The 16,042-nt window shown below is 47.8% G+C and overlaps 1 protein-coding gene across 2 annotated transcripts in view; it reads left to right on the top strand.

Annotated features, from left to right (window-relative positions):
* The window catches only part of MGLL (monoglyceride lipase), a 62,338-nt gene extending 50,609 nt beyond the window's left edge, over positions 1 to 11,729 (top strand). For both annotated transcript variants that reach the window (XM_071439668.1, XM_071439669.1), the window contains exons 6-8: positions 588 to 677; positions 6,427 to 6,642; positions 7,978 to 11,729. In XM_071439668.1, coding sequence (XP_071295769.1) covers positions 588 to 677; positions 6,427 to 6,642; positions 7,978 to 8,103 — 432 coding nt within the window. In that variant the 3' untranslated portion in view covers positions 8,104 to 11,729. The remainder of the gene's footprint in view (positions 1 to 587; positions 678 to 6,426; positions 6,643 to 7,977) is intronic.
* The last annotated feature ends 4,313 nt before the right edge of the window (positions 11,730 to 16,042 follow it).

The raw sequence follows: 16,042 nt of genomic DNA, 5'->3' as shown, positions 1-16,042 counted from the left end.
CTGCTCAGTGCTTTTGTGTGTGGTTCCCAGGAGACGTGTGAGCAATGGATTCCCTTAGCCAATGCATGCACACTTGGCTGTTGTTTATTTGCAGGTTCCCTGGAGAATATGCTTATCAAAATGAGTGCAGCCTAGGCAACTGCTGCAAATGGCACCCAGCATCACTCACGCACTGCAGCCTGAGATCAGAGCTGTGGCAGCAAGGAAAGGGCAATAAAACACCAAAACCCAGCCTGCTAAGAGCTGGAAATGACCTTTTCCTATCAAAGTACTTAACTGAGGCCTTTCAGAAATTAACTGAAGAATGAGGAAAAGCCCCAGTACAATGAAGTTGTGCTGCTGCATGTGGATGGACAGCTGACGGCATTTCAGTCTAGCACACCCACTCCCTGCTCCCAGGAGCAGTTTAAACACTTTCCTCGTTAAGAGAAATGGTTTAAATATAGGACAGATCTTTCTCTAGAGTTAGTTGACAATTTTCAACTGTTTAACTCATGTGCTGATTTCCATCAGCTCAGGATTTGGACCTCTATGTTCCCTCTCTCCCTCTAACTGGCCCTTTGACTGCTTCCTTTCCTCTCCCACAGGTTTTTGCAGCAAAAGTGCTCAACTTCGTGCTCCCAAACCTATCACTGGGGTCCATAGATCCAAGTGCAATTTCCCGGAACAAGAAAGAGGTGAGAACCTTAATGCCATTTTAACTCACTGCATAGTTGATATATCTTGTCCTGGTCCTGCCATTTTTCTTTCAGAAAAACCCACAAGTGTTTTGCTAAATCAGGAGGGCAAAATCTGTGCTGGTGTAGAATGGTGACATATCTCTGAAGCCAGTGGAACTGACTGCTCACAGAAGGCTGTGGGAAACCAGCTGCTCCCCCTGCCTTGCACCCACAGCTGCTCTGGGTACCAGACATGACAGAGAGCTACAGGTGCAGGGGGAAGCACGTGGGAGCCGTGTCTTTGTCTCTGCTGCACCACCACCACTCATTACAGCAGCAAAACCCAGCTCAGGTAGCAAACACATTGCTAAAGTCAACTTTTCCACCCCTGCTCTTTGCAGTGAAATCATGCAAAACCCTGCAGTCCTGGGGATTGGTTTTCCTGCATCCACTCCAAGATCACATTGTGCCAGATGCATTCAAGCAGAGGACAAGAACATGCTTGAACCAAAGAGTTTGTTCCAAGGTCTCGTGGATCACACTCTGACTCTGCTACAGCCTTTCCAAACAAATGGTATATCCATGCTGCACCCAAGAATAATACTTGAAGGAGCTGCAATTGAAGCAGCTGTTGTAACAACACAGCTCCAGCCTCACCACTGTGAATGTGCATGGAACTGTCCTGGGGTTGAGTTTTTATAGGGCCACCTTAGCCTGGGACTGTCTCACTCCCACCCACTGCTGGTGATAACTGTGTCAGCCTGTCCATGCCATCACTGCACAAACAGGTGTAGCTGCAACTGCTGCAACACCACCAAATGAGGGCTTTTCCTTCTCACCACTGTGGGAGGAGTAAAAGGAGATAATCACAAACCATAAATGAATGAAGATGCTTAGGCTAGACCCAGAACTTGGTGCATTTCAGAAAGCACCATTTTTCCTTGAAGTATAGAAAAGGGCACTCAAGGGTGTCTCAAGAGCTTTGCTGGTGCAAAGTGGTCACTTGTTCCTGTGCTCCCATGCTCACATCTCACTGACAGATGCTGTAATTTTCCCTGCTGCTCATGCAATGGTTCAGACTTTAACTAGGAATTAATAAATTGCCTTTCTCTGGAAAGGCAGCTTGACCAGCATTAGAATTGAAGCTGAAAGGATCAGGGGCAAAGCCAGTGCCAGCACCTGTGTGAGTGCAGTGCATTTGGCCTCAGCATATCCCACATCTTTGGCTCGCCTATTCAGAAAACTGGAAAGCAAAGAGTTTCCCAGAATAGCCTCAAGGCTCAGGGCTGTTTCTTGGCACTGCCAGAGGGGGTTTTGTTCCAATGACTTTCAGTTCACTTATCCTTGAATAGAGCATAAGATTTCACTGTGTTGGAGGTGGAAAGATCCAAGGAGCTGAGGAAAAGAAGACAGGACTAGTGTGGAGTGAGATCATGTGCATCCGCTGATGCACCGTGTGACATATGCTCCAAAGTACCAGATGAGGCTGCACACAATACATGCCTGGGAAGAAGGCTGAACTCCAATCTAGCTGTAAAAACCTGTTCTTAAATGCATTCAGCTGCCATAACACGTTGCATATAATTCAGAGAAAAGGTTTAAATTAGACAATCAATTCACTAAAATGACACAGAGGAAAGTTTTCACATCTACATTTGTATTTAGAGGATAAAAGCAATCAGTGCTTTTGAGGGGAGAGGACTTGGAGAGCCTTATTCCCTACCTGAAGAGTGAGCGTGTCTGTGACATGTGGGTCTTTACCTGCTTCTGCTCTGATTTGTTCTGTGACACCTGAACTCTGCTGCAGCTGCATTTGAAGGATGTTTTAAACTTAAAACATTTAAAGATGTTTTAAATTCACCTCCAAGAGCTGGATCCTCTGCTGGAAGATGCAACTGCGGCACTCAATAGCTTTGTAGGAGAAAAATGATGATGTAGGGACATCCTGAATAATAATAATACATTTAGGGAAGTGTCAGAGAGCTCCTGAAATTGGCACACAGTGTTGACTGAGCACTTCTGTGTTGTGGTGATGGTAGGAGTCACCACAGCAACCTCTGGACACAGTTTATAACAATTGCTATTGTGTTGTCTTTCTAACCATGTATTTGCTGCTGCTTTGTCTGTTCTGTGATGCTTGAAGTCTCTAAAGCTTCCTTGAAATGTTGTTTTGCTCTGCTCTTTCCATGGAGCACGGGAGAGCCTTTTGCAGTGGATAAAGGTGTAGCTCTGCTTCATTAGAGCCTGCCCATAATGGAGATGTTTTCCAAAGGAGACACCCTGTGTGCTGTGCTGCCTTCTCACCTACACGTGAGCACACAGCTGGCATAGCAGCTGGGAGTAGTGATGTAAAGCACTTTCCTGACCCCCTTCAGACACCAGGATTTGAGGGTCCAGGCACTTACTGAAGACAAGACAGCATTTTGGTCCTCTGCCTGCCTCTAAGCACACTCCACCCTCCTTTTGGATACAAGACACTCAGATTTAAAGCACACAATGTGCTGGAAACATCCATTATTTATATCTTACACATACTCGCCTGCCAGACCAGCTTTCTATTCACTAGAAATATTTTTGGGACAACATCCAAGAATTTCCCAATGAGTTTGTGTTCCCAGAAAGCTGTCTTCAGGCTATGGGGACTGAAATATGGAATGATACAGAGATGTTTGTTTGATGTTTGCTGTACCAAACACAAGAGAGAAAAAAGAGAGCAAGAAGCAACCTTAAAAGCCAGTCCTGTTATTCCAAAGAGGAATGACATCACAGTGACAGGAGCCTCTTTACCCCAGTAATCTTTGTTAGCTGCTGTTGACTCAGTGGAATGGTCCCCCTGATTCAAGCCTTGCTCCTGCCAAGTCCACATAGGATGGGGCTGCCAGAGGAGATGCAGGCCTCTAACCAGGTCAATGCCATGCAGCAACCTGATGGTTGCTTCTGTATTGGAATTACATAAAGATAAACACAGCTGTTGTGAGAGACCCTGGGGAGCCTTTGCCTGGCAGTGTCTGGAAGCAGTCACAGGCTCTCCTGGGATCACCTTCTGTTCTTGCCCCCTATCTCAGAGCTTGGTGCAGCAACAACAGTTTTGGGCTTGCAGGGATTGCAGACTGTAGCCTCCAAAACATAAAGCCCATTCCCTTCTTTCCTCCTTCCCCAGAGAGCTCTGCTTGGCACTCACCCCATGCACTGAGCATTAACTCTGACAAGGATTCCTGTCCACTGACTACTAAAACAGGATACTGCCCCTGCACTCCTGTTGGGTTGGGACTGGATTTGGTCTTTTTTTGCTCCTGCCATCCACTACACAAAAATATTTGTTTGCTGCTCAGTAGCTAAAAAATCCCCATTCTTTCAGAATGGGGAGAAAGAAAGAAACCCTTCAGGTCATTCTTGTAGGACTTATGGGACTGGGGACAAGGCCAGCTCACATGAATTCATCAACACTGTTTTATTCCATGGGAAGGGGCCTTCTGTCAATCCATCCACCCATCCCTCCTGAATCCCTGCTGCAAAATCTCTTATTTATTACATTCAATTAAAAAAACCAAACAACCAAACAAACCCAACAAACTAAAAAATAATAAAACCATTTCAAAACTCTGTTGCTTTAGCACAGCACTGTGACATAGGTCCAGATTAGGCTGAAGCCAGTTTCTAAGTACATGCAACACGGTGGATTTGCTCAAAAGCTGGTCAAAGTCCCCATGTTTGGCTGAGCATACCAGGGTGGACCCAGCTGCCAACAGGAGAGTGAGCTGCACCCCACCAGGCCCTTGGTGTTCTGAAAGTCAAAGCTGAACTTCTTCCATGAGCCCATTCACAAGGGAATCTTTTTCTCTAAACACAGGCAGCTTCTTGCCCTGTTTGAAAGACTTTGGAGTGCAGGGAAGGTACAGCTGAACAGTGCAGGTGATGAAAGGTGCAGATGGAGATTTCTGCACCAACAAGCTGGTTGGGCACTGGGATGGTCCATGCAGAGCCAAAAGGGCTGTGAGCTGTTCAGTCTCTGCTTCCCAGGGCCATTAGCAGGAGCAGAGGATGTTTACCATGTCCCAGTGTCTTAACCACAGTCTCGTCTTTGCAGTTGCCCGCAGTTTTCCAGACCTTCAGCAAGCATACTTCTTTGAAAGGGAGATACCATGTGTAATATCCTAATATGATGAGCTGTGATGATTATCTTTGTCTCCCTGCCAAAAATTACCCCTCACTTCAGAGGAGACATAATCTTGCACAGAGACCAAAATACAACAATAGCCTTAATCAAATCCTAGAAACATCCACCACTTCCAAGGATCCCTAAGTGAGTTCTATGATAACTTGAATTTTCTCAGTCCAACACAAAGTGGTACAGCCTCCCTGGACCATCCTCAGTACTGTGGGCTGGGTCTGAGTGGTGTCAGCCACTAACAGTCCCAAATTTCCCCCCACATCTTTCTCTTGCTGCATGTAGGGATAGGAGCCATGAATTCAAGCAGTGGGAGATTGTGGGCACTGAAAGTAAGAAAGTGATGGGGAAAGACTTGGGAGCACCAAGGTGCCACTGCCACCTCCTTTTCCAGTGTTTTGTTCTGCAGCACATCTGAGATGATAACAGGAGAAACTGCCTTCAAACCCTCCTGGCAAGTGAATGCATCCAGGTGGGAAAACCCCACCATGTTCTGCCACCCTGGGAACCTCATCTCACAGGGAATTGAAGACAGAATCCACCCCAAAACCTTTCTGTCCTGCAGTGCCTGCCTGTGCTACACCTGCACATGGCTACGTGTCCTTGGGTGGCCTGTTGGGTCACCTCCCACCCATGGTCCCCTCAGGGCAGGCACAGGCAGGAGCAAAAGCACCTCAAGTTAATGCCTTCAAGGTAGAATTTGAACAGACCCCAGTGCCTGTGAGGAGAGGAGGAGACTGTTTTCAGCTAACCTATAAATAACCATCATTTCTATAAACATCTGCCAGGGTTGGGAGAAAGTGGAGGCTGTGCCAGAGACCAGCCCATAATCAAAGCATTCTGGCAAATATTGCCATAGTGGGGTCTGTGTGGGCCGTCTCCACATACAGTATACAAATATTTACTGTAGATTTGCCTGCTGCAGTAACTACTCCTTCCTAGCAACTTTCTGTACCAGCTCTTGAGCATTTTTATCCCCTCACAATCTGGCTGAGCAAGTTGTTGACTACTTTTTTTTTTTGCCTACCACCTAATACCATCATTTGCTGCCTTGTCTGTCACGCTTTGCAGCCAGAGATGAGCCCTTGGCTTTGCAGTCACCTCTGTCAATTATCTGGAGGTGTAGGTCATGGTCACCACCCCCAGACAGGGAAAGAGAACATTTGAGCCCTCAGCAGAGAGAATATTGGCCTGGAGAACATCAGCCTTTCAAATAACACAGTTTGAAGAACCCTCTGTAGAAGAGATATCACATTGGAATGACAGAAGGGCACAGCAGAGGAGAAAAATGCAGGCAGGAGCCCCTGTGGGAATGGTCTTGGAAAAAACACTGGTTGTTTCCCTGCAGGAGCCCCTGTCTAAGAGCTCTGGCTTGAATATTTTCTAGTGATGTAAGAGAGAAACATGCAGCAAAGAGCATGTCAGGTTGTGTGAGTGATGCTGGTAAACCACGGTACCTTGACCTTGACTCTGATGGCCAGATGTCCTGAGAGAGTAGGGAATGACTGTGCAAGCCAAGGGGAGACTCTTCACTGCCAGCCTGACCTGCTTTATGCACAAAATATTGCTGATCTTAGACCACCTCTTTCTCCCTGCCAGATGGAGTCTTACACATCTGATCCCTTGGTGTACCACGGTGGCATGAAGGTGTCCTTTGTCATCCAGCTGATGAACGCCATAGCCAGAATCGAGCGAGCGCTGCCCAAGCTGACCCTGCCCATCCTGGTGCTACACGGCTCCTCCGACAAGCTCTGCGACATCAGGGGCTCCTACCTGCTCATGGACACCGTGCAGAGCCAGGACAAAACACTCAAGGTCATCCTGCTTCCTTGGTTTCTAGGAGATTATGCTGTCAGTGAGCGTGAGTGGCTGTGAGGGGTGGGAGCCTGCTGGCCTCCAGAGAGATGGAGGCAAACAGAGCTGGTGGATGGGGGAGGCTGGGCAGGTGGCAGCCCCTGTAACTAGCCCAAGCTCAGCCCTCCCTGGGTTCAGAGTGGTGGCCTTTCACCAGCTACAGCCAGGCTGGGGGCAGGGGATGGTGGCTGCATGCCTAAAGGGTGCCTTGGACATGAAGCATTTAATTATCCAACCCAAACTTCTGTCATTCGTATCAATAAATCCCCCCTCTAGCAAGCCACTCATCACTCCAAGCACTAGCCCCTGAACCTGACCATGAACTTAAGCTTCTTTGACCAATTTTCAAGCCCATCCCTCCTAGGAATCCCACTAATCCTCATCTCAATAACATTCCCAGCTCTCCTACTACCATCCCTAGACAATTGATGAATCACTAACTGACTCTCAACCCTCCAACTGTGATTTATTAATCTAGTTATAAAACAACTAATAATGCCCCTAGACAAAAAAGGACACAAATGTTTTAACATCCCTCATAATCTTCCTACTCATTAACCTTCTAGGGCTGCTACCCTACACATTCACCCCAACCACCCAACTATCTATAAACCTGGCCCTAGCCTTCCCTCTTCGTGTAGAAGTAGAGCAAGTCTCATGAGCAGGTAAAGTGTTGACCCAAAAAGCTCTTTGGAACAATGCCAACTGTGTGAGCACCAGCCTTACCTCGTGTCCCAGCATGTAAAGGTGCAGGAAGGTCTTTCCAAAATGCTGGACAACAAAAGCCACTTCACATCTGCTCATTTCAAGAGAACCACAGCTGATTAACCAATTGTTAGCACATGAATAAACCTGAAAGAAAAGGGAGGGAGACCAAGGGAAAGCTTTTGTCATCGGAAAAATAACTGGATAGTCTGAGCATAAAAGGAGTAAAATTGCACAAGGCATGATGGGAACATCCCCCATTGTCCTTTACATTCCAAGGGCATGATAAGTATTTCCTCCTCCTTAGTGGAATGGGGCTGGGACATGCATTATGTTCCTAAAGGGCAGCAGGGTGCTCTGGTACCCACAGATGTCAGGCAGGCAGCAATGTCAACACCTTCCTGCTTGCTGAGGGCCACCACCACCAGTGGCATCTCCTTGATTTCATAACCTGCTACATCTTGGAAAAACCTGACAAGTTGTGGGCAGGAGGTGTTGAACCTGTGGGTGTTGATGAGAGGGGACTGAAGGCTGTTTTGTTCATGCAGATTTATTTTTTCTGTGCTAATCTCTACTTCTCCCTGGTTGCAGGTGTATGAGGAAGCCTATCATGCCCTCCACAAAGAGCTGCCTGAGGTCTCTACCTCTGTCTTCACAGAAATACTGACATGGATTGGCCAGAAGGTCTCAGCAGCTGGGGAAACCAGCCATACTTAAGAGCAATTGCATTTTGCAGCTCTTACTGGGGTTTTCTAGGAATAGATGTTTTTCTTACTAGAAATCTCTTGGGAAAAGATCTAACATGGAGGGATTCTTGGAATATTTTATCACACACAGCTTAAGGGAGGGTGGGGGGAGAGGCACAGGGTGGGGCATTATTTGCTGATGTAAATGGCCACTGCCCTAATCTGGAGAAGAGTTGATAGCTGTGGGATGCCCCTCACCCACCAAACTTTCTCCACAGCTTCCCCTTCTCTGCTTTCGCTGTGGTGACTGGGGTGTGTTTATACTGCAATAATTATTGGTATGTAAAAGAAATCAGTATCTTCCACTTCATGGTTTTGATGCCAGGTGTGTCCCTTGTCCCCACCATCCAGCACCTTAAAAACCCTGGTCCTTGAGAGGAGAGCACTAACAAAGGTGCTGGGTGATGAGGAGAGGCTAAAGATGGAGCTGACAGCTCCCTGAAGGTGAAAGGCTGATTTTCAACATCAGACCCTTTTGGATACTACCTTTTTAAGCAGACCAGGCCAGGGGACAGAGATGCCTCCCCCACCACCCTGCACATCCTCTGCGAGTTTGCACTTGGGGAAAGCATGTTGAACAGTGCTTTCATTTTCATCATCCAGGCAGGATCCCAGAGGGAAGAGCAGGAATGTGGAATCAAACCCACTTAGCACATTCAATTCCCCTGCTTTTCCCCATGTCAAACCCCATCTCCTCTGCAAGATTAACTATTCTGTAAATATCCCTAGGGTCAGGGTTTTTTTCCTTCTTTTTTTTTTTTTTTAACTCTCCTTTCTTTTTTCCTTTTGGAATTAATCACTTGTGCTACTGAAAATGAAAAAGCAAAGTCAAAGTTATAAGAGAATATAGTAATATAATATATGATATAGAGGTGGCTGGAAGCTGGGAAAGAAATGGGAAGACAGTAAAGAAGGAGTTAATCATTCCTTCTCTTGGCAAGGAACAATGTTGTCCTACCAAGATCCGGTCCTTTCACCATAACTTTACAGTCATAATCTGTTGTTTTCCTTCATCAGTTGGAAAATGTCCTGAAAATAATGCTAGAGAGAAGTGCAGAGCATCTGGTGGCTGGGGAGTAGCAGTGGGTGTCCTCATGTTCCACTGGTTTAGCAGGAGCCCCACAGCAAGAGCAGAGATCCTGTCCAAGGCCATCCCAGTCTCCTCCCAGTCAGCACTGGGGTGGATCACTGAGGGGCTGAGCTCAGCCCTTCAGGACATGTGGGGACTGAAGGCAGAGTGTGGAGTGTGATCATCCATCCATCCACCTGTACCTTGTGTACTGGGCATCCACAAACCCTGCTGAACGAGCTGTGGAGGAGCCTGTGGACAGGTAAGGCAAATTCTTGAGCTGCCTGAGTCTCTGCTAGCAGCAGGGTGAGAGGAGAGAGTTTAGACCCTGGATGAGAGCAGAGACATTGTAGTGGCACAGTGAAAGCTGCACAGTGATGAAGAGTGGCTGTGCAGGCCGATTTATCCAGTGTGATGGCCTCAGCATGAATATACTTCTTGGCACTATCCAAAGGGAAGGGGTTTAACCTGTACCTCTCCCTCTGCTTTTGTAAGAAGAGAATGCAAATGTTGCACTATGAGAGAGTGGGACATCTCCCCCAGTGACAAACCAGCCCTTACCGCCTTCCCTGGCAGCAGCAAGAAGCACCAGCCACTGTGCCTTGAGCTGCTGTCCCCTGGGCTGGATCCCTCCTTTGACAGTCAGGGGGTCACCCACCTCTTCTCCCTTTGGAAGCAGTTCTAGCAAGGTTCAGGAAAGGGACCTCTGTGCAATAACAGTCAGAATCAGGGCTCAGTCCCATTCGGTCCCAGCAGCACGGATGGATGAAAGATGTGTGGATGCAGGTTGTATCCTTGTAGTTGCCCTAAGGGGCCCAAGTCAGGGAAGCTCTTTTATACAGGTTGATCCAGGCACTTTGGCATTTGTATTTTCTTGCCTCTAAAGAGAGGAAAGAGCTGTAGTTCTCCCAGAAAGGTTAGCTTTTAATTGAAATATTATTCCAGTGCAATCGGCTGTTCTCAGCAGCCCCTGTGAAACCTCTGGTGACACTTACTCTGGGAAAGAGCAATGGGCAGGTCACCTGCTTTCCATCTTCCAGCAGCCTGTCTTGAGGCAACTTCTGTTGCCTGAGCAAGCTCCCTCCTGGCCAGATGCTGCTAGAGAAAGACAGCAAGAAGAGAAACACTCCAGCAGTGATAAATCTCACCTGCTTCTTCAGCTGGAAGGGGAAACAAGTGGGTGTGATCCAGAGGTGACAGACGTTGCGGGGGTAGTAGCAAGATGATGATTTAAGGATAGGATTTTTGAAAGCACTTTTCTTGAGGAAGTCAGGAGGAGTAAATGAATGCCCACAATTTTTACATCCCTTCCAAAGTGACAAGCACTTTGCAGGAGGGGAGAGGGAAGTGACCCTTCGGCAGAAAGGTCAGAGCCCGCCCGCTCCCTCCAACCTGGCTTCAGGCAGAGGAACGTCAGTCGTCAGTGCCTTTGCTAAAATGTGTCCTTTCACCCAAGAAACATCTGCAGCTGAACAGAAATAAAGGGAAACCAATTACATTGATCTGGGGAAGACTTGTCTTTCAGTCTATAGCTAAACTCAGCAGTGGCACACGGCCTGGGGAGGCTGTTTGAAAAAAAGGTTTACAAACAAAACCTACAAAGAACAGCAAGAAAAAAAAAAAAAAAAAAAAAAAAGCCAAATGACCCCAAAGCCATGGCACAGCAGCAGGTATTGCCACCCTCAGCCAGTTTTCTGAAGAGTTACCTTCTGAGGCAATTAACACAGGGAAACCTATCCAAAAGAAGCTGGACACTGCCTGTGCTGACCCCACAGACCCCTGGGCTGGCTGCTGAGCAGAGGGGCCACAGCTCCTTGGCAGGTGGGGAAATGAGTGCAGAGGGAAGGAGCCAGGAACAAACCAGCCTGGGCCAGGTGAGACAGCGATCTGCACGCTTCAGCTCTCTCTGCTGCTGCTGATCCCTTTCCCTGCCTGTAAGCTCCTTTATACTGACCTAGTTAGGTTTCACCAAGCCCTGGAGGAATTCTTCCTTGGCTGACCAGATTAGCAATGAGCAGAGCAGCTGCTGAGGGAAATGTAATTACACTCTATTTCCAGCTGGCAGGTACCACTTGCAGGGAGCACAGCCAGCCTTACGAATGTTGCTGTGCAGAGCTGCACCAGAGTCTGGTCTGCCTTGGAGAACAGGTGGCACCCGTGACTGAGCAATAGCAACGTGTAACTACTGTATATCTCACCACCTGTAGCACTGAGAGGCCATTTCCCACTGCCTAACCCATCCTGTTTTCTATTTAGCCTGTCCTTTTTATACCACTCACCTTAGCACACTGCCAGCACAAACCCCTTGGGATCACGTTTCCTTTTACAAGTAATTCCTGAGGTTGTCTCTCTTGTTCTGTTGTGTTCCAGTTCAATAAAATACATTCTATATATATATATATATATATACATATATAAAACATATATACATACACATGTATTTTCAGTGGAAAAACCATATACAAGTTTAGGATTCTTAAAGGAATACAATGTATATTGCAACTAATAATAAAGTTATGTTTTCTGAACAGAGTGTGTCTGAGGGTGTCATTGGTGACCACTCCAAAGTGCTTCCCACACCCCAGATTAAACAGTGTGGAGCTGCTGGAGGATAGGCAGTATCAGGCAAACTCAGCCTGCTTCAGCACCTGATTCCCATGCTTTTTAAAGGCCATTAAAATGTGATGTTGGTCCTGAACTAAACCCAATTCCAACAGGAAGCATCTGCACTGTGGCCAGGAGTAACTGCTGATTAAATCCTACATTTTGACCCCAGCTGTGGCTGCAGATCAGGCTGGGGAGTGGCTCTGATGCTCTCAGCTCCCAGGCAGTGCCCAGATGCTGTAAGAGCTCCTGGTCCATGCAGAGCCAGGGTTGGTGCTGTCAGAGTGCCCCACAGAACTCTCCCCCCTGCCCAGAGAGTGGGGCTGGGCCAAAGAGCAGCCTCAAGGTCCCCTCCTGCTCTCTCCTCCATGCACATTTCAGGACAAGTCACTTGTTTCTAAGGGCTCCCCAGCCACTCACACTCCAAACCCTGTGACAGCTGCTGCAGCAAGCACAGACAGGACAGCCTGCTCCCATGCCAGAGCCATTAGCAGCACCAGAGCCAACCTGCAACCTTCATCAACTCATTTCATCTTCCTTATGCCTCAAGTCCCTGATGCAGAGCTGCCACTCACCTCCCTGCTGCTCTGCCTTATTTAGCAGAACTGCCACAACTGAGCAAACACTGCAGAGCCCACATCTATCTCCCAACAGGCACAAGCCAAACAAAAGCCTTCCCATGGCCACCACTCCTGCAGGGGAGTGGCACAGGATTCATTTCCCTTCTCTCTGGAGGAAACTCTTCAGTGGGTGGAAACATTCCAGGAATTTAGATGAAAAACAAGTCCTAAGAGATCAATTAAGAGTTTGGATAGATTGCATGATATGCACTATCCAAAGGGAACTTGGCAAAGAAAGCTACTTGGCCTGGGGGGGGAGCTGATGGAGGGCAAGATGTCAAGCATGGAAAACACTTGTCTCCTAAGAAAACAGAGACAAGAAGGGCAGAGGGGAAGGAATGGCAGCTCAGGGGCAAAGGACAAGTGGTACCTTAGGAGGGTTCATGACCAAAGGCAAGCAAACCTCTGCCAGAGCACAGTAAACCCTGGCATGAGACAGAGCCCCAGGAAAAGCTGGGCTTCCCAGACCTCCCAAAGTCAGCAGCCTTTGTGTCAGCATCTTGTCTTCATTTACATTAAAAAAAATAGATGGCAACACCAGCAAAGCTGTCTGCAGGCTGACACAGTGAACCCTGGAGCAGATTTTTTTAGCAAATAAACAACCCACGTTCCCCATACAGAGGAAAATAAAAAATCAGCTTTTCCCTCTGGCTGGACTGCAGGGTCAGCCTCATGCTGAAATGACAGCAGTGAGCCATTCTCCCTGTGGGCTGCACAGGGCAGCCCTGGTCTTTGTCACATCAAAAGCTTCCAGGCTTCAACCCTCGTGCACTTTTAACACCAAGTCCTCTCCTCCCACGCTGAGCTGATGCACATCCCATGCTGAGGCTGGTCTGTGCCAAACCCAGCCCTGAGGCACTTGTGTGCCTGGAGAGTGCTGGATCCCCGGTGAAGCCTGATGTGCCCCCTCACTGCAGCACCACGAGCACTGTGCTCACCAGAGCAAGAAGTGCTGACACCTGTGAGCTTTCAGACTGGGAACACTGATGTTTAATTGCACGCCTGATTGGAAAAGGTCACAAAATCAGGAAACAAGAAACACCATGTTCCCTGCCCCTAGCAAGAGAAGGAGCAGCCACCCCAGGAGCAGCATGGCCAGAGCCAGCACCTTGAACAGCTTTGGAGATGCTGTGCCTGACTGGCACTCAGACCAGAGAACAGCACAGCAGAAAACAACTCACCTGAAGCATTTTCAGCTTCTCAAAAAGAGCTTTTCAAAACAGGAAGGAGATTGAACTTGCCACCAGCAAACTCCTTTTGAAACTCCTTGAAAATTTTTGGGTTTAGATCCATGGAGAAAGGGGATGGAAGGAGCTCTAGAGAGCAGATTGCTGCCTCCTGTTACGGAAGCAAGCTTAAGAAAATTAATAGAAATATTGGTAGTTCTGCTATGCTGTGCCAAGAATGTGTTGGAATAAAACCTTCTGAGCAGACAGGAGAGATACAATGTCAACTCAGCCTTGATATGAAAGATCAGCCTGCATCTCCTAAAGCACATCCCAAGGAGCAGTAACTAACACACCAGCCTTCCTTCCCCTCAGAGCAGGTCTGCACAGCCTGCCTCATACAGTTCATCACTGTCACAGCCTTGTACAAAGAGTACTGGAATGACCCTGGCTCACAAAGTTGTTATAAAAGAATAAAGAGGGAGGCATTTTTCCTTCCTGGAGTTTTAATGATATCGCAGTGCAACACAGGCCAGCTTGGTTTCCTCCATGGGAAAGCTACATGAAGTTATTTTGTACAAATCTTCCCTGAGCCCTTGAACAGAAGCATCTGGCCACACCACAGCACTTCCTTCACCTCCTTTTCCTAACCCAACATGCCAAAGCAACAGCCTTGCCTTCTGCCATACCAGCAAACAGAGCAGGCACACTGCTGCTGTCATGAGCCAGCAAATCCCCCTTTCTAATCCTGCTCTTTCCCCTTGAGCTTGCTCTGCTGGTAACAGGAGGAGGGAGAGGAAAGCTCTCACACTCCTTTTCAGAGCTTATTTTGGGAACTGGCAGCCAGACCCTTGGGACTGGAGCAAGTTGTTTGCATGGTACTGATTCTCTTCCAAGGTTTTCTTTAATCTGCTGAAATGCCCTTCAAAGCTTGTCCTGAACTTTTATGCTTACAAAGTTAACCACAACCAGGAAAAGCAAAGGGCATGTGTGTGCTCATCCCCTCTGCCCCAAATGCTGATCACATGTAACCCTGAAGTTCATAGCTTGACTCTGGCTTAAGGCTCTGCATGTCCAGAGCTGCACCCAAATGTGGCTGCCTAATTAACTGCCCCTCTGCAGCCCTTGCCTTGGGTATTGCCAATAACCCACCTCCAATTTCCAACCTAAAACCCTTGAAACCATTTGCAGCCTATAAAAGGGTTCTCTGTCCTTCTCCCTCAGCACTTCCTCAAGGCAGGCAGCAACCCCAGCAGAGCTAGCACCTTTATTCAAAATAGGCCCCAACTATAATAAATGGTCTGGCTGGTATGGCCTCTCAGTAAATTTGTTCTGTCAAATCTATTTTAGCTTAGAAGGTAAAACGAAAACCTGCTTCTCAGCACACCCACCCTGCAAGCAGAGAATTGAGCCAAGCCATGGTTTGCCATTGCCAGCTCTAGCCAGGATGGCTCATCCCTGGGAGCTGGGCACAGACACATTCCAGCTCCCAAAGCTGTGATGGCTTTGCCAGGCTGTCCACAGCAAGGGAGGAGAACAATGTCACCCTGAGCAGACGAGTCTGTCAACTCACACTGACTGCAAACTGCTGTGTGGGAAGTGCCATCTCCACTTTGACCATGACTGTACAACATGAACAGCGCCAGCCTCTTGCAGAAGCTCATCCTTTACTCTCACAGCACAATGCTGCTCCTTGTGTGCACTGTGCATTGAGTCCCAAAAACCTGATTAAGCCTTGAACTTTTCCAAGCCCTCCCTTCAACAGCATTAGTCATTCAGATGTTATTAGTATCTCCTCTCTGAAAATTTCATGTTCCTACACAGAAGAACAGGGACAAGAGGGATGCTCGTTCCCTGAATGCTCTGAAGTCAACAGGGGCTGAACAGACAGCTCAGCTACTGCCTTCACCCAAAAAATTGTAGCCACCCAGGCATACAAGAAAGCAGACAAGAAAACAGGTGCCTGTGTCCTCAGAGAGGAAGGACTGGCCAGACACTTCAGCAGAGTCACAGTTTTGGAGAAAGCACAGGCAGGCTTCCAATTCCAGGAGTGCACTAACAAGTCAGTAGTTACACACAAAGGCTGAAAAATCTCCATCCTTGCATATAACAGACATCAATGACAGGGGCACAAGATGGCAAGAAAAAGGGAAAGACAACTTACCTGTTAGCAACTGGCCACAGCAATTTTCTGAGACAAACATCACCTCCCTGACAACAACCATGGCAGTGACCAAGCCTGTGCTGTGGTGCTGCTAAAGAAAGGGAACAATCCTTGGAGAAAGGAGACAGTAAAAATGAGTTAGCGCTCTACTCACCTGTTCTATCAGGACTGTACACACTGCTTGGGAGCAGTACAGAGCCAGTTCCTGGCCTGGGTAAGGGAAAATGAAGGAGCCCACAGAGCCCTTTCAAAACAACACCCATGCTGATGTCAGTCAGCAACAAAGA

Source organism: Agelaius tricolor, unplaced genomic scaffold, assembly GCF_023055355.1.
Source record: "Agelaius tricolor isolate 1412-34295 unplaced genomic scaffold, bAgeTri1.0.p SCAF_14, whole genome shotgun sequence".
In the NCBI taxonomy this organism is placed as follows: domain Eukaryota; kingdom Metazoa; phylum Chordata; class Aves; order Passeriformes; family Icteridae; genus Agelaius; species Agelaius tricolor.
Note: the sequence above shows the minus strand (reverse complement) of the source record. Positions and strands in the feature narration are given on the sequence as shown.